The sequence below is a fragment of the Epinephelus moara genome, chromosome 17, assembly GCF_006386435.1.
Source record: "Epinephelus moara isolate mb chromosome 17, YSFRI_EMoa_1.0, whole genome shotgun sequence".
In the NCBI taxonomy this organism is placed as follows: Eukaryota; Metazoa; Chordata; class Actinopteri; order Perciformes; family Serranidae; genus Epinephelus; species Epinephelus moara.
The window spans coordinates 17187595-17215138 of record NC_065522.1 but is presented as its reverse complement, the minus strand read 5'-3'; the positions used below and the strand labels follow the sequence as shown (position 1 = coordinate 17215138).

At 40.4% G+C, this 27544-nt stretch overlaps 1 protein-coding gene across 7 annotated transcripts in view; it reads left to right on the top strand.

Annotated features, from left to right (window-relative positions):
* phka1a (phosphorylase kinase, alpha 1a (muscle)) overlaps positions 1 to 26798 on the top strand; it is a 29377-nt gene extending 2579 nt beyond the window's left edge. Inside the window, exons 2-37 of one of the 7 annotated variants that reach the window (XM_050066537.1) lie at positions 3732 to 3890; positions 4073 to 4120; positions 4278 to 4446; positions 4991 to 5073; positions 5193 to 5273; positions 7068 to 7166; positions 7246 to 7392; positions 8158 to 8211; positions 8789 to 8911; positions 9031 to 9126; positions 9302 to 9409; positions 10609 to 10687; positions 10799 to 10933; positions 11730 to 11839; positions 12327 to 12471; positions 12723 to 12801; positions 13091 to 13251; positions 14974 to 15135; positions 15208 to 15302; positions 15390 to 15535; positions 17321 to 17474; positions 17873 to 18031; positions 18115 to 18244; positions 20049 to 20150; positions 20249 to 20364; positions 20543 to 20578; positions 20854 to 20889; positions 21913 to 21948; positions 22113 to 22148; positions 22295 to 22342; positions 22582 to 22611; positions 23914 to 23958; positions 24161 to 24322; positions 24437 to 24490; positions 24960 to 25160; positions 25265 to 26798. In XM_050066537.1, coding sequence (XP_049922494.1) covers positions 3732 to 3890; positions 4073 to 4120; positions 4278 to 4446; positions 4991 to 5073; positions 5193 to 5273; positions 7068 to 7166; positions 7246 to 7392; positions 8158 to 8211; positions 8789 to 8911; positions 9031 to 9126; positions 9302 to 9409; positions 10609 to 10687; positions 10799 to 10933; positions 11730 to 11839; positions 12327 to 12471; positions 12723 to 12801; positions 13091 to 13251; positions 14974 to 15135; positions 15208 to 15302; positions 15390 to 15535; positions 17321 to 17474; positions 17873 to 18031; positions 18115 to 18244; positions 20049 to 20150; positions 20249 to 20364; positions 20543 to 20578; positions 20854 to 20889; positions 21913 to 21948; positions 22113 to 22148; positions 22295 to 22342; positions 22582 to 22611; positions 23914 to 23958; positions 24161 to 24322; positions 24437 to 24490; positions 24960 to 25160; positions 25265 to 25438 — 3798 coding nt within the window. In that variant the 3' untranslated portion in view covers positions 25439 to 26798. Of the gene's footprint in view, positions 1 to 3731; positions 3891 to 4072; positions 4121 to 4277; positions 4447 to 4990; positions 5074 to 5192; positions 5274 to 7067; positions 7167 to 7245; positions 7393 to 8157; positions 8212 to 8788; positions 8912 to 9030; positions 9127 to 9301; positions 9410 to 10608; positions 10688 to 10798; positions 10934 to 11729; positions 11840 to 12326; positions 12472 to 12722; positions 12802 to 13090; positions 13252 to 14973; positions 15136 to 15207; positions 15303 to 15389; positions 15536 to 17320; positions 17475 to 17872; positions 18032 to 18114; positions 18245 to 20048; positions 20160 to 20248; positions 20365 to 20542; positions 20579 to 20853; positions 20890 to 21912; positions 21949 to 22112; positions 22149 to 22294; positions 22343 to 22581; positions 22612 to 23913; positions 23959 to 24160; positions 24323 to 24436; positions 24491 to 24959; positions 25161 to 25264 lie in introns of all 7 variants that reach the window. The other 6 variants (XM_050066536.1, XM_050066542.1, XM_050066538.1 and 3 more) reach the window with 6 other exon arrangements.
* Positions 26799 to 27544: the final 746 nt, after the last annotated feature.

Sequence of the window (27544 nt, the reverse complement as noted above, 5' to 3'; positions counted from 1 at the left end):
AAGATGAAAAAAGAATCAGTCAGGAGGACAGTGGAAAGTGGATCTGGAAGGATGTCAAGCAGCTTCAAAAGCCCACATACTTTAGCCATATAGTATGCACACATTAAGTGCATGAACTGGAACAGCTGCATTCCTGGCTCCAAACCTTATCCTAAACCTAATCTGAACATAACTCCATAAATCAAGCATAAGTACAAAAAACACACCCTCTACATATCCCCCATTTACTCCTCTTCTCTGCTCAGTGTTTGCCAAAAAGACATTTGGATGGGACAGTAGTTTGCAAAGACCACAGACCAGCCAGAAACTGAAGATACAACTGGAGAAAACTCGATTAATGACCTAGATGCTAGGGAAACAGAGGCTAGGTAAGGCGGTAGGACTCGGACTCTTTGTAAAGCTTGTTTTATACCTGATTTGTGTGGTTTGGGACTGTGGAAGGAAGCCAAAACAAAAACCAGAGTTCACCCAGAAAGAAGTGAGAACAGAAGTCAAAACCCTTGTTCTTCTTGTATTGGTTGTGTTTTGGGTTTTCGATTGTTGATAAGTCGATAAAGACACCAAGGAGGAAAGGAAGAAGTGGGAAAGTTCTGATCCTGGCTCATAAACGCGGCTCCAGATTTCAATTATCCAGCCTCTACTGTACATATGTAGCTCTTCGGAAACCAGAAGACTGGTGTCTTCAAGTGGAATATGCACAAACTCTGAGTGAAGTCACCTTTTGAATCCGTTCCAAATGGCCTCCAGCCAGTATCCAGCTCACTGCTCAGATGGATCATTGCACTAATGACTGAATGCACCCACAGACAGCAGAGGCTCGCTGCCTGCAGCAGTTGGTAAAGCGTCATAAATACATTGACAGTAAATCTATTTGTCTGGTCTTCTGGGAGTATTAAATGTCTTATTCAGAGATCTGCATTGTGCAGCCTTTTAACAGCCTATTACATTAGTAGAATAACTCAACACGTGCTATTTTAAACATTTAAACCACAGTAGTTACACTCACTCCTCCAACAAGAAGAAGGTCCAACATGTCGATGTCATCGCTGATGTATTTGTGCAACTCACCAAGAAGCCACATTTCTCTCTGTTAGTGATGAAACCTGACTGGATGTTGAAAGACTGCCGTGGTGTCTCAGTTAGCCGTGATGAAAATGACAATTTATACCTTAAAACATTAGGAAAAATTATTATTTAGTGGCTCATCAGGCCCAACAGTAATGACAAAGAGGAAGAAGCTTTGTTTATGTGGTTTACAAAACTTTAATTGTGTTCCACTTCCTCAACAAACTGCAGAAATTCACCTCTCACATTTCCTCATCTACATGTCTCCTTTGCTTTTATCCGGTGTTGTTGTGTCTCTTTAAAACAGGAAACAACAGGGCTTATGGGTAATGTAGTTATGGGTATGTTGCACTTTTACATATGGTCCAGCTGCTGAGATAATGTAGATTTTCTGACCTGAATTAAAATGAGAAGAAACTATGTTTAAAGCTTATCATTTTTATTTTAACCAATAAAATAACTTTTTTCTGTCTTTTTTTTTTTTTTTAAAGGAGCAAATGTGTCTGATTAAATTTTCTTTTTTACACGTTATGTTCCCACACAGCCAAAAGTTGTGTTTTCTGCTCCAAGAGCTCAGTTGAATTATGATTCTTGTAAGAAGTGAAATGATTAGTTGAAGTACAGAAGTTCAGTCAGCAGCAGTTTTATTATTGACTGTGTTTACAAGGTCTTTAGTATCCCGGTTTTGAGGCATATCCTGGCTTTGAGCATATCCGGGATATGATGTTTACATGGAACACAGAGAAACCCGGTTATTCATATCCCTGTATACATGATAAATACCAGTAACCCGTTTTCTGATCACTGCATCCTATCTGCGCAGGTGTGTGTTACGTCTTTTACGTCTTTTGTTTACAACAGATTGAGCGGGAAATGTGATATATTTATTATATTTAGAAGTAAGACATAAATGAGACCTCTGTGGCTTCTAGCGGGCTTAGTGTTAGTAAATACTCATGTCGCATTACAGCTATGGCTCATCCACTTCATCTTCAGCAATGGGAGGAGAGAGCGACAACAAATATTGAATACGTCACCAACTTTGATAGGTATTCGGCTGTCACTGCCACCTGTCTTCTGCTGTCTAAACACGTAGTTATGTTGAGTTCTTTCATCATTTTCAGGCAAAATTCAGTCTCTTCGTCGCTCCAAAAATGGGAAGCTCTCGTTGCCGCCATGTTGCTTGTACATCTGGTGCGTCACTCTGGCACCTGCGCATACGTCGGGCAGCCGTCAGAGACCGGGATAAGGCGTATACATGCTCCAGTATCCCGGCTTCTATCGGAGTATTCCAGGTGGCAAAACCGGGTTTCTTGAAACCGGGAAAAGGGCATAACCCGGTTTCTGAATTCGGGATATGGTGTTAACATGCACAAACACAAAAACGGGATACTTAAAAAACCCAATCAAAACCGGGATACTAAAGACCTTGTAAACACAGTCATTGTGTTGTTTCATTCAAGGAATTTTTTTATTTATATAGCCCAACAACCTCCAGTGGCTTTACAGTCTCTACAGTCAGTTTGGTTTGGTTTGGTTTAGCTTAGCTTAGCATGGTTTTGTTTATTTTGGTTTGGTTTATCTTATCTTACCTTAATTTAGTATAGTATAGTATAGTTTGGTTTAGTCTAGCTTAGCTTGACTTTGTTTATTTTGGTTTAGTTTAGCTTATCTTAGCTTAACTTAACTTAACTTAGCTTAGCTTAGCTTAGCTTGGCTTAGTTTAGTTAGGTTAGGTTAGACCTGGTTTTGTTTGGTTTGATCTGGCTTGGTTTGGCTTGACGTGGCTTAGTTTAGTTTATTTTGGTTTGGTTTGGTTTAGCTAAGATTATCTTAGATTAGATTATTTTAGTTTAGTATAGTTTAGTTAAGTTGGGTTTGGTTTGGTTCAGTCTGGTCTGGTTTCGTTTGGTTTAGCTTACCTTAATTTAGTTTAGCTTAGTTTAGCTTAGCTTAGGTTAGCTTAACGTAGCTTATCTTAGTTCAGTTTAGTTCGGTCATTTTTCAACTTATAAAACTTAAACACGCTGGTAGACAGACAATAAATAAACATTAAGTTAATGCTTTGTTTTAGCATTCATATACAAAAGAGAAACAAAAAACAAAACAGAACTGAAGAGGTGCAGGTTGAAGCCTTTGCTTATCACACCTACCCTACCTACAACATACAACACTCTTTATCCCTAGAACCTCAATTCAGATAAGTCACTTTTTTTTCTTTTTTTTTGACAAAAAAGACAACAAATTACAGAAACCACCTTGTCGAGTGTAAATATTTGCTGGTTTCCTCAGTCTTTTCAAGAGCATTTTCTCTGTTATCTCACATTTCATAGACTTAACAATCAATTGAGAAAATAATCGTCAGATTAACCAGTAATAACGCGTAGTTCATGGAATGCTATATGAAAACAAGAAATGCAAACATGCACCAGAGCCCCTCAGAGTATTATTAAAACAAACAGTTACACTAAATAGTTTGCGAGCCAAATGGCTTTCTTATAATCCAATTTCAAAATAAACCCAGGCTTTGTTGTTAAAAAAAATATTATTGAGCTACAGAAGTTAACATGCACCCGCTGAAGCAGTCCACCTCTACATCACACTGTCCAGCTTGGTCGTTAGCTTGTGTTAACAGTCGACCTTTGACCCCTCTCTGTGTCCGACAGGATCCAGTAACGGGTCTTCTGCCGGGCAGCCCAGATCAGCCTCACGCCTGGGTCAGAGACAATGTTTACTGCGTCATATCTGTGTGGGCTCTCAGTCTGGCCTACAGGAAGAACGCTGACAGGGATGAGGACAAGGCCAAGGCCTATGAACTGGAGCAGGTGGGTGTCTGTCTGGCATTGGGTTGTGGGAGGAGATTTTTGTTCTTACTGCCTGAAATGTGTCCCAGTGCGGGGTGTTTCTCTCTGCTGATGAAGGGCAGAAATTGGTTGTCTCGTTTTTCCGCCTGAACACCAAAAACTATGTTGAAAATGTTGACATCTGACCATCTTTCTCTCTCTAGAGTGTGGTGAAGCTAATGAGAGGCATCCTTCAGTGTATAATGAGGCAGGTGTGTTGTATTAAGTATTTTTTGGTTTCCAACAGACACACACAAGACACAACTTATTGCATATTGATCACACCTGTATCAACTTTACTCAGTGTTTTTCTGCTTTTTTTGCTTCCTGGTTATTTCTTTTGTTGAATACTTAATGTTTTTGTCGTAGCTGGATAAGGTGGAGAAGTTCAAATACAGCAGAAGTACCTCAGACTCGCTCCACGCCAAGTACAACACCAGGACCTGTGCTCCTGTTGTCGGGGACGACGAGTGGGGTCACCTGCAGGTCGACGCCACCTCCATCTTCCTGCTCTTCCTCGCTCAGATGACTGCGTCCGGTAAATATGCAGCAAAGAGACATTTCTACGTAGACCTTTGAAGTTGTTGAGTGGGGCTAAATTGGCTCATCCTCAAAAGTTCTGGGAGTTTTTAGGTGTTATAGATTTGAAGAATACATTTTTGTGTGATACTTGTTTGGGTTTTGTTTCCCTGACGAAAAAGTTGAAGGATATTTAAGGTAATGGGATGGAAAAATGGTACATTTTGGGAGATGAGAGTCAGAGAAATATGTTCCAGCTAATCCTTTTCTCAGCTGTTTTTTAGATTTAGTCTGACATTATATTTAGTCAACTTTATCCTTCCTATTTGCAGTTTGTTTTTACTCTTTGAGAACTTCAGGAAAAACATTTACTTTTTGAACAGGAAGCAAAGAACAAGAAGTGTTGTGTCATCACAGTGTGGTCACGTTTCTTCATTCCACTGCCATTGGTTGTTAGACCAGATTGTGTTTGTAAAGCACAGACAGACGCTATTATGCCTCGTATCTCAACTGGTAAATGCCTCTATAAAGTGTCCGTTCCTGTGTTTGTGTGTGTGCACCAGGTCTCCATATCGTTTACACCCAAGATGAAGTAGACGTAGTCCAGAATCTCATGTTCTACATTGAAGCAGCTTACAAAGTGGCTGTAAGTGTTCATTCATTGTCAGCACCCTCAAAACAAAACATTCCCCTTATCTATTTTAATGATTGAGAACTTTTCTAGAACCAGTAATGTCTGATCTTTCCTTTTCTGGTTCTTCACAGGATTATGGGATGTGGGAAAGAGGAGACAAAACCAACCAGGGCATCACTGAGATCAACGCCAGCTCTATAGGCATGGCCAAGGTTAGCACACACACACACACACACACACACACACACAACACACACACACACACACACACACACACACACACACACACACACACACACACACAGAAACACACAGTTTCCCTTGTCTTTCCTTTCCCTGAGTGTGACATGATAAGGGCAGGTAGATGGAGGAGAAACCAGCCTGGGTGCTGAGTGAGAGCAGAACAGGTGCTCCAGTAAAAAATCTCCAGCATGGTGGAAGGTGTCTAGTCACTGCGGCGGCCTTTACATTGACCTTTAGACGACCCACACCCTCCCCCTGACTCAGGGTCGGACGGGACGACTTTGTTTTGGTGCTGGAAGTGTACACAGTGTCAGTTTTGATAAATGAAATGCTGCCGTCAGATAAAATCTTTCAAGTGAAATCTCTTGCAAAGAGCTAAGACTCATTTTTAGCTGAATATTTTAGTTTTTTTAATGTCAAAAAAGCGTTTCACAGCACGAGAAAGTCTTGTCTCAGTTGATAAACATCCTGATTCTTGTAAGGAAGTTTTCACATGAGAGGATACTCGCTCTCTGGGCCCGACTCAGCGCTGTCCTTGGCCCGCAGTGTACAGGAGGTATCAGGTTCTCTGCGGTCTTCCAAGAATGGCGTCTCACTCAGAAATAACACAGAGTACTTGCAGTACCCAGTGGGCACACACACACACACACACACACACACACACAGAGTTTAATTTAAGACCTTGGAAAGGGGCACCTCTGCAGGACGTTCCCTGCTCCATTAATTACATGTAGTTAGTTATAAGTATTTATAAAGCAAAGCAGCATGACTGTAATCTGTACTATACTATCATATACAACAGCTATGTATACATAATACTGCTACTGCTGTATTTCCTCTCTAGTGTCATCAATCAACCAATATTGAAACCCAAACTCCAGTAGCATGTCTTAAGTAAAGGTAAAAACTGGTCAGGTCTCAGACCCAAACAACCCACAGAAGCACTTTGCCTCTCCTTCAGGATGTCAGTAATTTAAACAAATAAATTATCCCGTGTGTGGTTTATCTTATCCTGTGGTTCGTATTTTCGAAGTTGTTTCTGGGGAATACCTCGCGTATGTGGGAAACCTAAAGGATTTTCAGCAGAAATTGCTTGACTATGTACATAAAATTAAAATCTCCAAGAACATAACAAAAGATGAACAGAGCCTGCAGGAGTTCTCGAGTCTAACTACTACCCTAGACAGCGTTATTATCTATATTCTTGTCTTTCTGTTTTATAGTTTAACCATTTTCATTCATCTGTATCCTGTATGTAAGATTCTCCATCACCCGAGTATCGTCTAGGTTTTTGTTTTTACTCTCACTAAAGGTTTAATTTCCAGTTACGTTTATTGTCATCTTATTGCTGTTATCTTCACTGTCAACCAAGATAGTGAAATGTGTTGCTCAGCTGTTCGATATTTGCTTATTTAATTTAACTATTAGTATCAGCACTGGTTTAAAAAAGCAAGTGTCAGTTAGTCTCTGTTTTATACTCTGATGTGCTGTGTGTGCACGGAGCTAAAGTCTATTTATTTATTCATTTTAAATGAATTATGTAACCTGGATTATGATATAAAAACATAATCCCAGGCAATACAGCGTATTTCTGTGAAAATCTGGAGACTAGCTTGGAATAAGCCTTAGTAATCCTGTTATATATACTACAGTATGTCTTGTACTGTGTTGTAATATTTTATTTTTTAAATCTACTTGATTAAATGTGTTATACTGTTGTCTTGCTTTAAATGAGCGCCACATGACTTCTGTGTGTCCTCCAGGCAGCTCTGGAGGCTTTGGACGACCTCAACCTGTTTGGAGCAAAAGGAGGACCTGGATCTGTGGTCCACGCCTTGGCTGATGACATACAGCACTGCCAGGTACACACACACACACACACACACAGATGTAAAAACATTCATATGTGATATTAACTTTCCACTTTCCTTCCGCCCTCAGTCCATCCTGACGTCCATGTTACCCAGAGCGTCCATCTCTAAAGAGGTGGATGCTGGAGTCCTGGCCATCATCTCGTACCCCGCCTTCGCTGTTGATGACATCAGCATAGTCAACCTGACCAAGGAGGAGATCATCTCCAAACTGCAGGTGCAGACAAGTGCAGCGGAACAGGAAAAGGATTTACTTTTACTGTCAACACAATACAGTCAGTATTTGGAAAGAGGAGATCAGCTTTACATATACAAAAGGTAGAAGACGGTTGGCATGTAGGGCTGCAGCTAAGTAGTAATCTTTAATCACCTTAAAAATAACTGATTTATTGTTTATTCTTTATGCAATATCAGAAAATCTTCATCACAGCTTAATACAGTCCAAAACAACTTTCTGATTCACAGTATTTATAAAAGACAAAATACTTTGTTCAGGATAAAACAGTTAAGTTCTGGACTTATTTCCATTGCGTGTGCCTGTTGTAAGTGTTGGAAATTTTCTTCAAAGTTTGCCAAATAAACAATTTAAAGGATATTAAATGTTAAGCTAAGTATGTGTTTGAGAAAGTCGTTTCTCTCTGACCAAGCTGGCGTACAAAATTGGCAATAAAAAGGGGAAGAAGTCTAACTTTGTATATAAAAATATGCTCAAAGGAAACAAGTTCTGACAAATACATGACATAAAGACAGTATGAAGCCATATTTGATGAACAGGTGTGGATTATTATTGGACTATTAGCTATGGAGAGGAGGATGAGGCAGAATATCTTAATGTAAAGTCATAATTAATGTCACTTGTTTTGATAAAGAGCATTTTTAACAGATGCTGCCAGTGTTCACACCTCATGCTTTTGTACACTTAGTGAAGCAGCCACACTGGTGAATATCTGTGCTCGCTGACTTCCTCTCTGTGTCTGTTCAGGGTCGATACGGCTGCTGCAGGTTTCTGAGAGACGGACACAAAACACCTAAAGAGGTAAACAACCCCTAAAGGTATATGATAATCCATTTATCTCACTGTGTTCAGATTAGAAGTAATGAGACCAATGTTATTCCATGGCATCTCTGTTTAGGTGCATAGTGTTCAGTGTTAAATAGTGGCAGTTCAAAGACAGTAGTGACTCTTGTTGAAAGTCTTAAGCTCTCTCCTTCTTTCAGTCTTTTTCCCCTCCTTTCTTATGAGCCTCAGTGGCCAGACACTTCTACATTAAGCAGCTGAATGAATTCAAACATGTCCGCTCACAAAAGGCTGAGTGTGGCAGGAGCTGTGTGTCATGGTCAGCGTTGCTTAGCTCTTACGTAACGGGTTCTTGGAGGAGGCTGTTTGGATTAATGGACTGTAGCGAAAGGGTTCACTTTATCTTGACATGTTCTTTGGTGCTCCGATTTTTATGCTTTTTGGCTTTTGTTTTGGTGCTGCTTGGTGTAGAATACATTAGACAACATTTCAGACTAAGACATTTCTAGAAAAAAGAAGCTACAAATTAGCCCTTGCACACATTGATATAATGTAAGTGAATTCTGCCTCTGTTTTCTCGTCTTTGTTTCTCCAGGATCCAAACCGCCTGTATTACGAGTCTGCAGAACTGAAGCTGTTTGAGAACATAGAGTGCGAGTGGCCGCTGTTCTGGACCTACCTCATACTGGATGGCATCTTTATCAACAGCCCCGAGCAGGTAATTTACATCAGCTTGTGTGTTTCCATTCCAAGCATCATTGTGTTGACAATATGTATACACGCCTCTGTGGATATTTACAGTGTAGATGTTTGATTTTACTCTGTTTGTCGTTCTAGGTGCAGGAGTACCAGGAGGCTCTGGAGGGCATCCTGATCAAGCAGAAAGACGGGATACGACTGCTGCCAGAGCTCTACAGTGTCCCCCCAGATAAGGTAATGCATTTCAGGGGAAGCTGTAGAAATTCTTGATGACGTGAATCTTTATAAGGTATTTTAAATGTGCTTGTATGGTTCAGTCATTGTGTTTCTGCAACAAATGAGACAAAGGAAATTTACAGTTTGAACTTTTTTTTGTATCTTTGTATTGTTTGTTTGTGTGTGCAAACAGGTGGAGGAGGAGTATGTGAACCCCCACTCTGTGGAGAGGATCCCAATGGGTAAATGTCCTCTGAAATGGGGACAGTCTCTGTACATCCTTGGAAACCTTCTGTCCGAGGTGAGCAGTAAGGTCACGAGCTATAAGGGAAATTCTGTGGATTTTCAACCAGCTCTGTGTCATCGCAGTGTGTGCAAGTAAACAGTGTTAGGCTATCCCCCATGCCACGAGCATCCGGACCTCCCCAGCCCATCCACTGGCAATAGGCAGGGTTTCTGTGAAGTGTAATTGATTCAAAACACACATTAAACACACATTAAACATGGCTTTCTAGAGACAGTTTCAAACACAAGTACACAAATCAGCTTCGCTATAACTCGCTGCATTCACAGACAAACACTTGTCTTTATCTGGACACATTTTTCCCACAAATACAACATGCTAATGTTTTTAGCACAAGCCTATGGCATTTTACATTGTATAAATTATCCTCGTGGCTAGGGAACTTTTCCTCTACTCATATGAAGCCAGGGACAACAGCAACATTTAACAAAGTTAACGTTACAAAATTCGGCTCCATTACAACTCACAAGGTTCACTGACAAAACAACTGTCATTACAACTCACAAGGTTCACTGACAAAACAACTGTCTTATACTGAACACGTTTTCCAAACAAACATAACATGCTAACGTTATTAGCGCCAGCCTATGGCATTTCACATTGTATAAATTAGCCTAGTGGCTGGCGGAGATTTCCTGTGCTCATATGAAGCCAGGATAAATCACACACAAGACTTAAAATGCTATTTTTGTGGAGGCTTTATTGTCTTCACAATCTGTTGTTTCTTATCTGTGAAATTAAAGTAAATAAAAGCTTTGTTTCCACTGAGGGTTTCAGCTTATAAAGATAGACAGGAGGTCTGCGTCGCCGTGACGTGTAGTTACATTTCCGGGGAGGTGCACATCAGACTGTGGCATAGGCTATGGCGTAAATTAGCAAGGTTTCCCTTTAAGGTGGATTATTTTCGAGAAAAAATGTATGAAGTTAATACCAGGGAGAGCATGTATGTTACAATATAAATGTTTTCTATTAAATGCCAAACAAATTTATTTTATAATTTTATCATGATAAAATTATCCTTAGCTTGTAGAGCTTTAGCATCTTACAGTGTCTGATAATGTTCAGGTGAAGTTTATGTGTTGTCTTCATTTTCACTTGTTTTTTTTTTTATGCTCAGTCTCACTCTCTTACCCAACAAACCAAAATCTCGTGGATTTTTGGACTCTGACATTCAAAGCTCAGTCTCATTTTTCCAGGGATTTCTGGCCCCCGGAGAGATCGACCCTCTTAACCGACGTTTCTCCACCATCCCAAAGCCTGATGTGGTTGTACAGGGTGAGTTCCCAGATTAGTGTTGGAAATTCTGGATACACTCCAAGTGACGTGTATATTGGTGTCAGTGGTTTAAGTTTTTTGAAACATGTTCAAACCTCTTCCCTCTCATAGTGTCGATTCTGGCAGAGACTGAGGAGATTAAAGAGCTGCTGCTGAAGAACGGTATAGAAGTGGAGACTGTTGCTGACATCCATCCCATCCACGTGCAGCCCTCCAGAGTCCTTAGCCACATCTACGCCAGACTCGGTACAAACTCAGAGGGCTTTTTCTTTTAAGATAAAGTTAGACCAAAACCAAATTTGGACTCTCATTTGTTCATTTACTCTTATTTATTTATTCATATTTATAAATTCATCCATAAAACATGAATGGAAGTAGGAAATATGGGGCCAGTGTACTCTGATTTATAATTGTTGTTGTAAAAGAGTTTCTTTTATCATTTTTATTGACTGATTTCACATGAGAAGAACCTCCTCAACAGTTTAGATTCGATTTATTCTTAGTGTTTCATGGTTTATTACACTCTTTGTACGTAAGAGATGAGTATTACAATTAATACAGTTAATTAATATCTCTGTTTATTTTGCCTTGTGCATTAATATGATGGCATTCAGTTGCTATATGTGTCCTTATGAAAGTGTGACTCTTACGAAAAAAGGACTCCAGACACCATTGAGACATGAGACACTGAGATACTGTTACTTGCTTCACTTAATGATGAGTAAAGGCCTTGTGCCATTGAGGGGTAATACTGCTTGGCCCAGCAGCTGTTGGAGCTAAATTTAAAATCAGTTAGTCCCCTATGAATGATGAGAGACTTAAGTTTTTCACGGCAATGCTGAGAATTTTCGGCGATTTGGAGTCCGAGATCTGAGAAAATGCAACTTTTTGCTGCTTGCATTGTTCAGAAAACATCAGATCTGAGTCACAATAAAGGGCAAAAAAAAAAAAATTTAGACACTTAAAGTTTAATAGCTACACAAATGTTTACCTCTCCAGGTCTTTACTCACCCTTCTCCCCTCTTTACCTGCTCTGCTGCAGGTCGTAACCCAAGGCTGGGTCTGACGGGTCGGCCTTACAGGAGAATAGGAGTCCTGGGAACCTCCAAATTCTACACCATCAGGAACACCATCTTCTCATTCACACCTCAGGTTAGTAAGGAAACATACAGTGTCTTGGGAGAAGTTATTTATAGCCAGTGGTAAAAGGTATCCAAGTACCTTAAACAAGGAAAGGAAACATTTTTCTTGCATGCCTCAACGGTGAACGAAGAATCCAAAAACAAAAAAATTCTTGATGAATTTAAGTCACAGGAGTATAGTTTAACAACAGCAAAACTAAAACATTTACTAACAAACTCTCACACATCTCCTGCAGCATAATCCAAGTCTCATTTATCCAATCGTGTGCTAGAAAGGAAACACTGTACTTTTTACTCTCCTATATATATGTTTTTTAAATTTAGTTACTTTACAGATTCAGACTTTCACCTTATTGCTCGAAGTCCTCCATTCTTATAGTCTGTGTTTGCCAACTTGAAGACATCATAAAAGACCAAATACTCACTGGATTTACTTCTCATCCTGGTGGAAAAAAATGCGAGAGTCATCCCTTCGTTTCTCCCCTTAAACCCTCCAGTTCATCGACCACCAGCAGTTCTACCTGGCGTTGGACAACAAAATGATCGTGGAGATGTTGAGGACAGAAATCGCCTACCTCGCATCCAGATGGAGGATGACTGGACGACCCACTGTCACTTTTCCCATTTCACAGTCTATGCTGAGTATGTACACACACACACACACCATGTATCTAGAAGTGCTTATATGCTTTAAAAAGTGTTGGAAAATGTATTAAATTTAGTCATTGAAGGTGCTGTATGTCCAATGTGAAACTGAAGGGTGAAGTTAGTATTGCATGATGCAGCCTGTCTGTTTAACTGAGATTGGGAAATCTTGAATTTTATATATATGAATACTAAAACTCTACATGTATAAACTGTATGTATTCCTTGTGTGTGTGTGTGTGTTTCAGCTGAAGACCGTACAAACCTGGACCCTGCAGTTGTGGCCACACTCAAGAAGCTACAGGATGGATATTATGGAGGAGCAAGGTGAATTTTACCAAAGATACTGAGGAGGTCATGCCCCATGTTTTGCCTCTGCGAATTTCAGGGGGTTTTACAACAGGAAGAGGAGTTTACATTATACATTTATACACAAAATATACAGTATACAGTGGACTTTGTGTTTGTAGATGAAGCATTTTTAATTTCAGTAAAGAAAAAAATAAAATAAATGAAAATGAAGGGGTTTAGTAAATCCCTTCCAGAATTACGATGTACATACATCTGGGTCTCTAACCTCAGTATTCCTACTTTAAAATCCTGTCCTCCTTTCCAGGATCCAGACGGGGAAGCTGTCGGAGTTCTTGACCACTTCCTGTTTTGCTCACCTGAGCTTCCTGGATGGTAAGGGTTCTGGTAGCATGATCCGCCATGACGAAGAGTATGATGATGAGGGTGACAGCGATGGATACGTGCATGAATTACGCCATGATGATGGTAAGAAAAAACAGATTGATGGATGGGGAGGAATGGTGACACCAGGGATGGAAACATTTCATTAAAGATGGAGGTCACGCTGCCAGGTGGCGGTGGTTTGTTTTCCATTGTTGGTTTGACCTTTCCTGGTGGTATGTATTCCTTAAATACATACACGGTCATAAACTGTAGAAGCACATAGAAGCTTTGCCTGTATGTACTGTGAACAGGGTTCCCACACCTCCATAAGATCTTTTAAAGATCGTGAATTTGCGGGGAAAAAATGAACAGCCATGCCATGTTTGGTCCTTGAATTTGAGGGACTTGTGCCTGGAAGTCCTTGAAAAGTCCTTGAATTTGATGTTCAAGAAGGTGTGTGAACCCTGTGTTAGTACCATGATTCACCTTTTAAGAGACTCAAAATTACACATGAACTGCAATACATGTATGTTACAACATGTTTATGTCTCCCAGAAGAAAAAAGACCAGATGAAGTTTGTGATTCTTGTAGTTTTTCTTGTAAGATTTCAAATTGTCTTCTAATTATATGTACCTGTCTTTGAGAGTGATGTCATTCAGCTAACCCCTTAATTTGAAATCCAAAAATAACAAAAAAGATCCTTTAATATGTATTATCTGTGTTTAATCTCAGCAGAAACGTGACATAAAACTAAGTAACCTGTTGCAGATTCTCATTAATCACCACTTCTTTTATTGCTACTCTTTCTCCTGTCCCCATCCTCTCTGTGTAGCTCTGTTGGTTGTTTAAATGTTTCTCAACCTTGGACATGCAGACACAACACCAGCTTTATTGCTGTTTAAAATCAAACACAAAGCAACTTAAATTCACACGACGGCTGAAGCTGCAGGCTTCATGGCTTGAGAAGGTTGAGAAATGCTGCTTTACTTGTGTTGCATTTAAAACAGCTGATACAGATTTTAAAGCTTTGAATCAAGTCATTTCCTCACTGGATTTGGATTTAAATTCAAATATTGACAGTTCAGCATGTTTAAACAGGTCTTGTTGTTGCATTGAGTGCGTAGCTGGCTTAATTTAACATGCATGTCTTAAAATGTCTTGTCTGACAGCTGCTGTGAATGTATGAATCAGCATCACCATCTACAGATGAACCTTACATCAAAATCAGCAAGCATTTTGATTAGGAATGAGGCATGTTGTGATCTTCACGGTTTAAAGGGTCAGTTCACCCAAAATCTGTGTGTATGTAGCCATGCAAATAATGTTGGTTTTATTGTTAATGGTGTTTTTAAATATCCGCGACTGCTGCCAGCCCAAAACACTTAACATTTTCATTTAAAATACCTTAACAGCAGTGTGAATTTATAACAGTTTTAACTAGATTCTAACTTCTAAGCTCTATGTATGGCTAGATACCACTGTGTGTGTGCATGATAAAATGTGTTTCAGGGGGATTTGGGTGAACAAACCTTTTTAAAAACTGCATGTTAAATGTCAAAATATGTTTTAAAATAACAACACTTTTTAAAATTTGAATTCTTTTTGTAAATAAGATGGTTTAGTTGAGATGATAGGGTTTTTTAAGGACTTGTGTGTTCACTGAATAAAGGTGATTTGAATCTGTTGGTATTTAAAACTCAATAAACCTTTTTCCTTTCTGCTCTCTATCTCTGTATCTCCATCCTCCACACTTCTGTTCTTTTATTTTTCCCCCACTTTTCAATTGTCTTTCTCAACCTCGTCCTTCTTGTCCTCCTCTGCAGAGGCCGACGACCTTGCGCAGTACCTGGACCACCTGTTGGCTCACGCTGCCCCCAAGAAGCCCAAACGGCAGATAGGAGGTCTGGGGAGGTTCAAGGCTGCGGCCACCAAAACCAAGGAGATGGTAACTCTGATGAACAAGGCTCAGAACCTCGACGTACAAAGTGAGCTTCCTCTCACAAAAATATCCCAAAGATATAGACACTTACTGACACCAGACTGTTTCTTTTGTCCAGATGTGAACATGTACCTGCCGAACAAGCTGTTCCGCTCTCCTCAGTCTTCTCTCAACCTGAACCTCCCAGATTCCTCTGCACAGCAAGAAACTCAGGTGTGTTTACGAGACCTTTAATCTCAATGTAGTTGCTCTATGTATGTTCTATGTATGCAGCTTTAACTTTCCGCCTCTGTCCTCCAGGCTCCGCAGGCGAGCGTCTCAACAGAAAGCGGCATCCCCAAAGACGCCAGTGGAGGCATCGACTACAACGCTTTGGTCCAGCTGCTAAAAGACACGCAAAGTCTCCAGGACCAGGCTGATATCCTCTACATCCTCTTCAAAGACAAGTGAGATATATGGTTTATTTTAGCTTTATTGGGACTGTTATGTCAAAATTAAAGGGACAGTTCACCACAAAATCAAAAACACATCTTTTTCCTCTTACCTGTAGCACTGTTTATCGATCTAGTTTGTTTTGGTGTGAGTCGCTGAGTGTTGGAGATATCAGCCGTAGCGATGTCTGCCTTCTCTCCAATATAATGGAACTAGATGGCACTCGGTCTGTGCTGCTCCAAGTGCCAAATATATATATTTGAAAAATTCAACAGCAATGTCTCATTCCAGAAACCATGACACTGTTACTCAAGATAATCCACAGACCTTTAGTGAGTAGTTTCATTTAGGAACTATTTTCTTTCTACTGATTCACACCCACCAACCGCATCACCACGCAGAAACGACTAGTTCAAGAACCTTTAGTTTTTTTTTGTTTTTTTTTTGGTAATTTAGTGCTTTAAAATTTGTCTCAGAATTGTGTGGGGAAAACGTTTCTGTACATCAACGTATAAGCAGAGATGTTAGCAGAGCTGGTAGTGTATTTTAAAGATGGTTGCTTGTAGAGCTAGAAGAAGAAGAGACAGACAAGAAGCTCTTCTCTGCAGCATTAGGCAGTATTTTTCCCGTATGTTTCTGTATGGTTATTAGGGGTGTAAATCACCAGTTTCTTCACGATAGAATATCATATCGATTCTTTGGACAACCATATGATATTACAAAGTCTGCCACGACACGATTTCATTTTGATACGATTCAGGGGCCTGTGATCGACATGACACCAGTCTCTTACAGAAGAAGCTGCCACACCTTCCTTTCTTTTATGCTTTTGGCCATGAAAGATAAAAACAATACATAAATAATGTAGTAGTAAGTAATTGTAACTGCTTAAGTGCAGTAAAATTTACTTTAAACCGACTCCAATAGCACAAATAAAACAGCACATGGGATAAGTAAACCTTCAGGGCTTCTTGGCAAAAAGCCCTTTCTGAAAGACAGTTTTCATTTGAACCCAAACCATCATCTGTTTCCTACATTTTCAGGTCTATCTGGTTTAAAGCCCTGAAGGCAAACTTCTCCCAACAGCCAAACAAAACATCATTTGAAATAAGTATCAAATTCAGCTCAGTAACAGCTGACAGGGTTCACAGACATGTCAATTGTTTTTCGCTTGTCACACATTATTAGCTTAAGCATGTTTACAATGCATAAATTAGCCTAGCGGCTAGCAGACTTTTTTCCCTTTACTCATAGCTTAACAAAGTTGTTATTTTTCTTACTCCCCGTTGGTTTAAGTCACTGTATCTCCTGACAGAACAGCTCTTTTGAATTTCAGCCTGCATGCACTGTTATTCGGCCCAGTATTGTTGAAACAGAGCAGCTAATGTTGCTGTAGCTGAGTGAGAAGCCTGATTAGACAGGTATCGTGACGTCATGTTTTATCTTGTATTGTTTACACACACCATGTGCTCTGTCTGTTGATCTGTACTCCATGGAGTCCATCCATGGATTTCCATGCTGCTGATTTAGACACCCCTAGTTGGCACCAATAATTTAAAATGGCATTTAAAGGAGTTGTAATAGGATATGAAAACAATAAATGGTATGAGCAGCCGTACTGCCAGCAAACATGCCAGCATGAAAATGTGTCACATGTGTTTTTTATGTACCGTATGATCATCTTGAGGATTCATACTCGAGGTCGTCTAAAGGTTCTGTAAATTGACCAGAAGGGGCAGCTGTAAGTTGGCCAAAAAAAGTTAAAAAAGCTGCTGTTGTTGCTTTTGTTTCCATCCCAGGGGCATGGAGTGGGACACTCTGCTGCAGGGTAAGGGCACCACGGTGAGATCTCTGCTGTCTGACCTTTATGAGAAGGCAGGTGAACTCAAACACTGGAGCCTCATCAGGATGATCTCTGGCATACTGAAGAAGAAGGTGGAGGAGCTTGACTCGGTATGACTCACACACACACATGTAAACATAGACAGAGTTATAAATAAAACAGGGTGACATTCACTGAATAGGCTTTCACTCTGTCACGGAGGCCATGTTTTCTTGCATGTGAAGGCCTCTGCACATCAAGTCTGTCATTTTTGTTTGCTTTTTCTTTTTTTGTTTAATTGTTATTTTTGTTGTGAAAATTTGGAATACAAGGCAAAATAAGAGGTTAAAAATTAGGAGCTTTAACTGAAAAAGATTGCGTCGGAGTTATGAGTGTAAAGCTTTAACCTCGTTTCATTCTTTAGAAGTCCGAAAGGGAAGTTTGCAGGGCAATCAACTCTGTAAATAAAGTTTATATTAATTTACATTCCCCCGACGCTGTTTTCTGATTGGCTGTGATCTGTTCTCAGGCCTGCTCTGATTTGCTGGCGCACCAGAAGCACCTGACAGTGGGCCTCCCCCCTGAGCCCAGAGAGAAAACCATCACTGCTCCCATCCCTCCTGACCAGCTGGCCGCTCTCATCGACGAGGCCAGCGACAACAACATCAGCGTGGCCATACTCACTCAGGTGAGTCACGTCCTCTGTCGTCATTTAGGAGTTTATCCTCCCGTCTTCCTCTTTAACCTTCTCCTCTCTCCTCTGTTCTCCAGGAGATCATGGTGTATCTGGCTATGAGCATCAGGACTCAGCCCAACCTGTTCAGTGAGATGTTCAGGCTCCGTATCGGCCTCATCATCCAGGTCATGGCCACTGAACTGGCCCATTCGCTCAACTGCTCAGGTAAGGAAGGAAAGAGAGAGAGAAGATGATGTTTTAACTACGGATTAATTTCTCTATTAATCAGTTAATGATTTGCCTGTCAGTCCAGAGCCCAAAGATCTCTGTTTTGAAATGCGGTAACTTTTCATTTGTGCTTTTGTGGTCGAATTAAAGACAGACTGAATGTGTGAAAATCTATTGACAACTTTATCAATAGGCTTTAATATGAATTTTCAATGTGTTTTATCTCCTAAACTGGTAATGTTTAAGGGATAGTTCACCCCAAAAACATTGCTAAAAAAGCAAACTGACTCATATACTGTAGGTTCATCTGAGCCATCTGTGAAACCATTAACGGGGTTCCCACAGGTCCTTGGAATCCTTGGACATTTGTGAATGTTAGGGGGGAATTTTAAGGACATAATTAGACATGGTTGATTAAAAATTCTTTATATATTTTGCACAAGAACAGAAATTGAGGTCCTTTGATATTATTTTTACCTAAGGCTCTTGTTGTCTGTGGTCTTCTAAAAAGCCTGCTATTTCTCATTATAAAAAAAATCTCAGTGTTATAGCAGTACTTAACTTTGATCCTTGTCCCAAACTACGCCTTTTTGGCTCCTTGAATTTGAGGAATTTGGGCTTGTAAAGTCCCTAAAAGGTCCTTGGATTTAGTGTTTGAGAGATGTGGGTATGACCCACACAATGACCAACAAATGTATCTATACAGCTCATGCAGAGCAGGTGTCATGTTTTGCAGAATTATCTTTAGAATTTTATAGATTTTTGACACACTGGGTGCGGTTACATGATGGCTTCTCATTCATGAAATAAATCTGAATGATATCATTCAGAATAAAAGTCTTTCCAGGTAGTTTACATGGGAAATATTCATTCCGAATGAGGGTTTACACGGGAGATCAGTTTAGTTGCCTTTATTCGGGTCTGCACAAGGTTTGGAGGAGGGAAGGTTTCTGATTGGATAGGGGGCGGGGCGGATGTTAGGTGTTTCCATTTACCGGAAGAAAACACTGTAGTCCTCGCTCCGGATAACAAGATGCTTGACGACGCCGTTCTTAGTGCCTTTTTCGGGCTTGTTTTGCTTATATTCTTGAAGCAGCAGTACAACAACAACCTTGTTCTGCTAATGCTTCGTCTGTTGAGGAGGAGAAGGGAGGTAGAAGGTCGAAGAAGGGAGATAGAAGACCGTGCTTTGGCATATGGAAACCGGTGAATGCAACGAGTCCGACTGCTCTATCTCAGCCCATTGCTATGCGTGCTATATACGTCATCGTGCCAGAAGGGCAAGGAAACGAGCATGCGCAGAAAGACCGGAATGAACTTAAAGAGGAATGAGCGTTTACATGCACACAAAATTCTTTCATTCGGAATGACAAACGGAATAAACCACCCCTTTAATCGGATTTAATTTTCAGTTGGAATGACCGTTTACATGACCACGTTTAATCGGAATGGCCTTTCATTCCGAATGAAAGTGGAATTAAACTGTCCATGTAAACGTACTGAATGTTACACGGAAACAACAACATTAAGAGAGGAAGGGGAAAAAAAGGGATCACCTCTTCAAGAGGGTCTTGGTCTGGTTGTTTTGGTGCGCATCCAAGTGTGATTGCCGTGTTCACACCTGCCCAAACAAACCACACCTAGTAGGGAAACAAACTTGGGTTCAATTGAACTGAACCAAACAGGGCAGGTGTGAAAGCACCCTTAGATTTTCAATCAGAGTAATGAGCGACTGTGGTAAGACAGAGTGTTTTCTTGCTTTTGAATTGGCACCATCCTGTACTTGTGTGTGTGTGTGTAGGAGAGGAGGCCACAGAGAGCCTGATGAGTCTCGGCCCATCAGAGCTGAAGAATCTCCTCCACCACATCCTCAGCGGGAAAGAGTTTGGAGTGCAGCGCAGCGGTCAGTCCTGTATGGTACACACAGCCAACTGGATTCTGTTCTATCACTCAGTTTTTGTATGTTTCATGTCATCATAATTCATTTTTCCCGCTCCACAGTTAGAGAGCTGGATGCCGGCGTCAGTCCTGCCATCTCCATCCATCACCTGGGCAACGTGGGCGCCACCAAGAGCGAGAGAGCTGGCATCAGCAAACTGAAGAGCGACATGAAGATGGTAGGGTTATCTGTGGTTGTGAGATTACACACACTTCTTATTTCTCTTATTACTAAAGAGACAAACTGTCTGAGTATCGGTACTTATCTCCAGTGTGTCATTCAAAGTCGATATCAAAATGATAATGATGATGATGGAGACGTGTCTTTTTGGCAAACTGACTCTTGTCTTTTCACAGCTGGAGCACAGGTTGTCTTTGACGGATCCCAGTAAGGTGATGATGGTGACATTAGGTGGTAATTCACCTGGCTGAGGCTGATGGGGAAAAGGGCATTGTGGAGAAATGAAAGGGGCGAGCTGCATCGCAGGAGAATTGTGGAAATAATTAAGAATAACTGAAGCTGGTTGTTGATAAAAACGTAGATTTGTGCTTCTGAAGAATCATCAGTAGGGTGAAATGAATCATTGAGGCTGAGATTCAGTTTTAAATAAATCACTGGAGCAGCTTGTTGACTGTGATTTATTTACAACTTGGTTTCTGTGTTGCAGGCAGAGCGCAGGTTGTCCTTGATGGATCCATTTAAGGTGATGATCACATGAAGGAATATTAACTATCGCAGTGTTATATCTGTTTCTACTTTCTCTTTTTTAACTGCAGACATCAGTAGTTAAGAAATAATGTGAAGTGAAGTAGAAAATCAATAACATGCTGTAGGTGTTAATTCACCTTCCATGTAAACATCACCAATCAGAATATCACAGAGGACTTTTTTCATAGTTGTCCTTGAGTCTGTCAGTTACAAATGAAATGTGTCCCAGAGCTTTCAGCTGCTTCTCACTGCCTTCATCATCAGATGGAGAATGCTTAGCTGTAGGTGTTCAAACTTTTAGGACTTCTCGTCCATGTCGAACAGCAGCTGGCAGAACAGTCTCAAGGATGTGAGACTTCTGCTGCTTCTTCATCTTCTTCGTCTTCTGCTGCTTCTGCTTCTTCTTCTTTGTCTTCTGCTGCTTCTTCTTCGTTGTCTGCTGCTTCTGCTTCTTCTTCTTCTTCGTCTGCTGCTTCTTCTTCGTTGTCTGCTGCTTCTTCTTCTTCGTCTTCTGCTGCTGCTTCTTCGTCGTCTGCTGCTTCTTCTTCTTCGTCTTCTGCTGCTGCTTCTTCGTCTTCTGCTTCTGCTGCTGCTGCTGCTGCTGCTTCTGCTTCTTTTGCTTTGTCTTCTGCTGCTTGTTCTTCTGTTTCTTACCACCTTCTGAAATGGAGTGTGGATCAGAACAAACCCTTGACCTACATTATATCATTCTGCTTATCCCTGTCTTTTCCAAAGTCTTAGTCAGGTTTCTGAAAACAGGATGTGGTGTTTACATGCTCAAACACATAAACAGTATACACGATCAGTAACCGCTTATTCATGTCCATGTAAACACACTCATAGATGAGGAGTCCTCTAAAGCTTGAACACATACAGAACAAACTCCATCTGCTGATTAAGACCAGCTAAGCAAACAAGAGGACCTTGAGTTGAGATCGTTTCGCTGTTACCAAGGTCAGGAATGACTTGTCAAGTTCGACGTCATAATGCTGCCTGTTCTGTCTTTGTTTTGATCCAGGACCCCAGGTTGTCTTTGACAGATCCGGGTGCAGAGGTGATGATGATGATGATGTTAATTCACCTGTGAAGCTGTGATGCTCTGCAGTGTTGAGAAGGATGTTATTCATGTGCTTTTGGCTTCTGCTGTGGAAAAGGAAATATGGCTTTGCTCCTGGTTGTCAACAAATAGTGCAATTCATTGTGTTTCCTCTGTTGCAGATGGACCGCAGGGTGTCTTTGACTGACTCAGTTAAGGTGACGATGATAATGACATTCATTAATCTGTAAGAAGCCAGGGAGGATTAGATGCTGAGATGTGATTGTGGTAAATCGGCTGCCGGTGAAGTGAATCAAACAAAATGCTCAACATATAATCGAAGTTTAATTTTATTCTGACGCAGATGCAGAAGGATCACAGGTTGTCTTTGCCAGACCTCAGAGTGATGATGGTGATGATGATGGTGTTGGTGGAGGTGTCAGTAATTAGACGTTATTTAGCTGATTGAAAAGGTCTTGATGAATTTGATATTATCCCTGAAATATAGACAGATAAAAGTGTTTTTTATGCCTTGGAATTTAGTACTTAAAGTGACGTTAAGTTTCAGGAACGATAGATGGTTTGGGTGTAAAAGGGATCACAGGAAGTTAAAGTGTTTAATGCAGAGTGGATTTGTTGTCTCCGTTTCAGCTCGACCAGTCACTGAGCTTCCCTCGAAAGGTGACAGTCACATTTAAACGTGGTTTTCTGGGTGTTAATTCAACTGAAATACTAAAAGTCATCATATGAGTCTTTAACACTGCTTCAATCTAGCAGGGCTGCATTTTTAATATCAGTGGTTATTAATTATTTATTGTTAGTAAAGCTGCAACTAATGACTGTTTTCAGTGTCAATTTGCTGATAATTTTCTTGATTAATTGTTAAAAATAATTCCAGAAACGTAGTCACAAATCGTATTTTATACAACCAACAGTCTAAAATCCAAATGTATCAAATGTATTTTAATTTAAATCAAAGACAAGAAGCATGTTTTTATTTATTTTGTTTAAACATTTGTTGCCGATTTTCTGTTTCAGCTGTAATTTTTTTATTTTAGATGAATAATGTATTGTGAGTTAAACATTTCCGATGGAACTGATCTATATTTGAAGATGTCACTGTGGTTGATGATTCCAAAAGTGTCCCTGAAATTTATTAAAAACCATAATTTCCGTAAGGACACATAGTACTAAAGTATTCAGGCTCTTGTACTTTAAAGGTCCAGTGTGTAGGATCCAGGTGGATATACTGGCAGAAATATAATATAAGAAGTGTGTTTTCTTTAGTGTATAATCACCTGAAAATAAGAATTGTGAATATTTTTGTTACCTTAGACTGAGCCCTTTATATCATAGGGAGCGGGTCCATCATGTCGCACCGCCATGTTTCTGCAGCAGCCCAGAACAGACAAAGCAAACACAAAAAGAGCAGCCAAGGAGGAGACCTCTGCGGACAATTAGGCTACCACTAAAAACCTCCTGAACAATGAACACTGACGCAATCCTTGCTTGGAGTTCATGCCTGACACACAGGAGAAGTTTCAGCTGGTTGCAATCTGCAATCCTCCCCGCCGAGTGCCACTAAATCCTACATACTGTTCCTTTAAATAAAATGGACGCTGGCCCTTTAACTCGCTGTTAAATCGCTGCTACATGGTGATGAAGTTTGGCTTACGTTTCACTCGTGTGCTGAGTTTGGAGCCATTTTGTGCCGAACATGCTGATGATTTAATCAGATTATTTTCTTGTTGTTTTCTAACCTCATTTCTATCATTCTCCATGCTGGTTCACGCATGCTGTAACGCTTAATTTAGGGATGTAAGAAGCCAGGATCCACTGGTGTCGGGGTGGTTTTGTTTTCATCACTGTTTCAAGCCATCGACCTCACTCACCACACTGTTATTTTCTCATTTGTTGTGGTTTTCATTTTGTGCATGTTTTTCTGTTTCTCTCCCTCCTTTCTGTTCTCTTCCTGCCTCTCAGGGCATGAGAGCTCAGTCTGTGGACTTAGAAACCTTTGAAGCTGGGGTAAAGATTGTCTATTAATCAGATATTTTGAGTTGTATACACTTATTCTAACGCAGTTCAATACAAGCAACTAACATCAACACTCAGGTCACATTTGTAGTCTGCTTGCTTTATGCCTTTATAAGAGAAAGAGGGTGCTGTTTTTCCACGACAAACATTGCTTTAAATCCCTTTTTTTGTGTGTATCATTGTGGCTGTTTAGAGGTACAGGCTGCCGTCCATAGAATCTCTGGATATTCCAGACTTTGTGCCAGTTGCCAAGGATACCAGACACGGCCAGTGGCTGCGCAGGAGGCGTCTGGACGGAGCGTTGAACAGAGTCCCTGTAGGCTTCTACCAGAAAGTCTGGAAGATCCTGCAGAAGGTCAGTTTCACCAGTTCAGACATTGATTTTCAAACTCTAAAGTAAATCTAAAATGTCCATTAGCATTTATGACACAATTGTTGTACATTAAGTAATGACCACATTGTCTTCTAGTGCCACGGTTTGTCCATAGAAGGGTTCGTCCTTCCTTCTTCAACCACCAGAGAGGTAAGACGTCCACTTGTCTGTTGTTCATAAAAACAAAACAAATTTCTGATTTCATTCAGTATGTTGCAATGCATTCTTTAACGATCATAAACTGTAACTGCTGCGACAGCCGCAGCAAATGTAGTTACGTTGACACCAAAAATGTTTAGCGCTGGTCAGGGGATCTTTGGCTATAAAAAATATTTCAAAGGAGGTACATTGTTGAAAGGAGTTTGAGAAACACAAGAACTCAAAATTAAGGTTTGCCAGAGCGATAACACACTTGCCATTTAGATTTTGTCATTTCAATTAGTTTTAACGGACACTTGCCAGCCAGTCAGAAATTGACTGAAACGTGTGCTGATTTTTAATGGAGATGTACAAATTTCATGTTTAACACATACATTAAAATCAGTGTTAAGCCACCATAGGATGTGTTCTGTCGAATGAAAGGTGTCTTGTCTCGTCTTTATCCTCTGAATTCCTCCAGATGACACCAGGAGAGATCAAATTCTCCGTCCACGTGGAGACGGTTTTGAACCGCGTCCCTCTGCCTGAGTACCGCCAGCTGCTGGTGGAGGCCATCCTGGTGCTCACCATGCTGGCCGACGTGGAGATCCCGACCATCGGCTCCATCATCCACGTGGAGAAGATCGTCCACCTGGCCAACGACATGTTCTACAAGGATCAGGTTGGCAGGATGTCAAAAGACACAAATCCAGGATATTTGTTGTTGTGAACAAGTAAGGCAGGATTTGATTTATTCATTTATTTATTTATTTCCCTCTCCTCCAGAGGGACCTGGGAGCAGAGGAGCACATCCTGGAGAGGGACCCGTCCACCGGAGTGTGCAGGCTGCTGTACGACAGCGCACCCAGTGGCCGCTTCGGGAGCATGACCTACCTCACCAAGGCTGTAGCGGTGTACGTTCAGGACTTCCTGCCCAGCGGCTCGTGCGCCGTGCAGTGAGAGGGCGACCCATGAAACCAGAGTAGGGCTGAAACCACTCAGTAGAAAATGAGGTTAAAGCTAAAACTTAAAGCTAACATTTTTCACATTAAAATAATAACTCAACAGTACATGAACAGGATCTGTCGTATGTTGTCGCTAGGCGTGTTAGTGCAGAGTGTGACAGGTGAGAGATACGTGTTACAGTGTGTTTTATTTATAGACTTTATGAGAAGATGAGAGCAAACTTTAGCAACACATGAACTGTGACATATGTTGTTAGATAAGGTAGCGCTGAGGAGGCGTGGACACAGGGTCAGTCCCCAGTGTTGTGCCATCCTTACCGTCATGGTAACCCCTCTTTGCCTGTGCAAAGGTCACAGAGGAATAAGCTACTGTATCAGGCTTTGGATACACCACAATATTTGCTCAATTTTATTGTTGTTTTTGGTCTTTTTGTGGGATTTTTTTCAACAAAAATTAAAATATAGAATATCACCAGACTTATGCTTAAAATAGCAAAGATTAACTTTCATCTGATGTAACTATTTTATGGGGAAACAGTTGAATTTAATCAGTAGAAACGAGTGTGATTTGACATAACGCATGTCAGTTTTCACTGAACCGACTGACCTAATTTATTACCACGTGCTTTGCATTGCAGCTCACCTACGTAAACCCACCTTACCTCTAACTCTACATGCTGCGTGATGTATAAAATAACGACAAATATAAGATAATCTATCTATTTATTTTATAGCTCTTAAATGATAGTTAAAGACAGCTACAAGTAGATGTGAGATGTGTCTTAATGATGACGCAGGTCTGTTTGAGAGGTTTCTTGAATGCCTTAACGTTGTTGCACTTGTAAAAGTATGTGTGAAACTACTGGAGTGCTGTTTCATTTTTAACTATGCAGAAGTAGAAGACAGAGATTATGTAGGGATGAAAACCACCTTATTTTTTAACAGATTCTGTCCTCTTGAGAAGGAAAATGCCTTAAAATGACTGCTTTCAATGGCTGAACTGCAATTTTACAGTAAAACTTGTAGCCGTCTGTTTTACATTTTTATGGACACATTTCACCTTTAACCATTTGCTGCACAAACGGTTTCAGAGTGTAGTTCATTGAGAGAAAGCAATGCCTCTTGGTTAAAGTACAATAAAGCGACTGCTCGATCAATTATTCTGTGATGTCAGAAGATGTGAGCGCCACACTCCATGTGAACCACAAACAATCATGGCAGAATGAGTCTCTACATAATATTAAAGTCTGAAAACAAAGGAAGCATTGAATTGTATGTTACCAGATATCAGTGTCCACTGAACTGTTGGATGTTTTTGTTTTGAAGCTAATTCTGTAATAAAACCGATAAAAATACTCTGTTTCTGAGCATCTGTTCACCGACAGTCACAAATTAAGGTCCTTCGTGTTCCAGAGTTTTCAGCTATTTTGATATATAGCGGTTGGTGTTGGCACAATTGTCAGGATTCCTAGGCATTGAATGAATGTTTGGAAGCACCACAAAAAGCGAGTAAGCGGACCTTGAGTGAGGACTGTTTCGTCCAAGGTCAACAATGAACATTTTAGGCTTAATTATCCGATGTTTCTTGGGTTTGCTCATTTGACTTAAGATAAATGAAAAACCTATAGAATCAGTAATGTCACAATACTGGAATTTCTATTGAAAAATGTCGATATTCAATACCATTTTATATACCATGGGAAAATTGACAGGACATAAAATTAGAATTTTCTATTAAAAGATATGTATAACCTCTTCAGAGTTTAAAAAAAGCAGTGACAAGCTTTCATTCACAGTTAATCTTTGAATAAGGTCAAACTATTAATTGTCACAATGAAAACTGTTTTATTTGCAAATGAGTTCAAGCATCCAGCAGGTGGTGCTACATGGGCACTAATTATGGTGAGCCCATATTATCTGTAACAGCACAGTCAGTGATGGTGCTTTGTTGTTTTCTGCATTGCCAGTGTGTATCAGATATCTGGTATAAATATTCCTCTAAACAAAACTGTAATTGATCTCATGTGATATCTAGTCTATGATTCAATCTATAGTCTTTCAAGCCACAAAGAGGCAGCTTGTAGCCACTACAGCTCAGCCT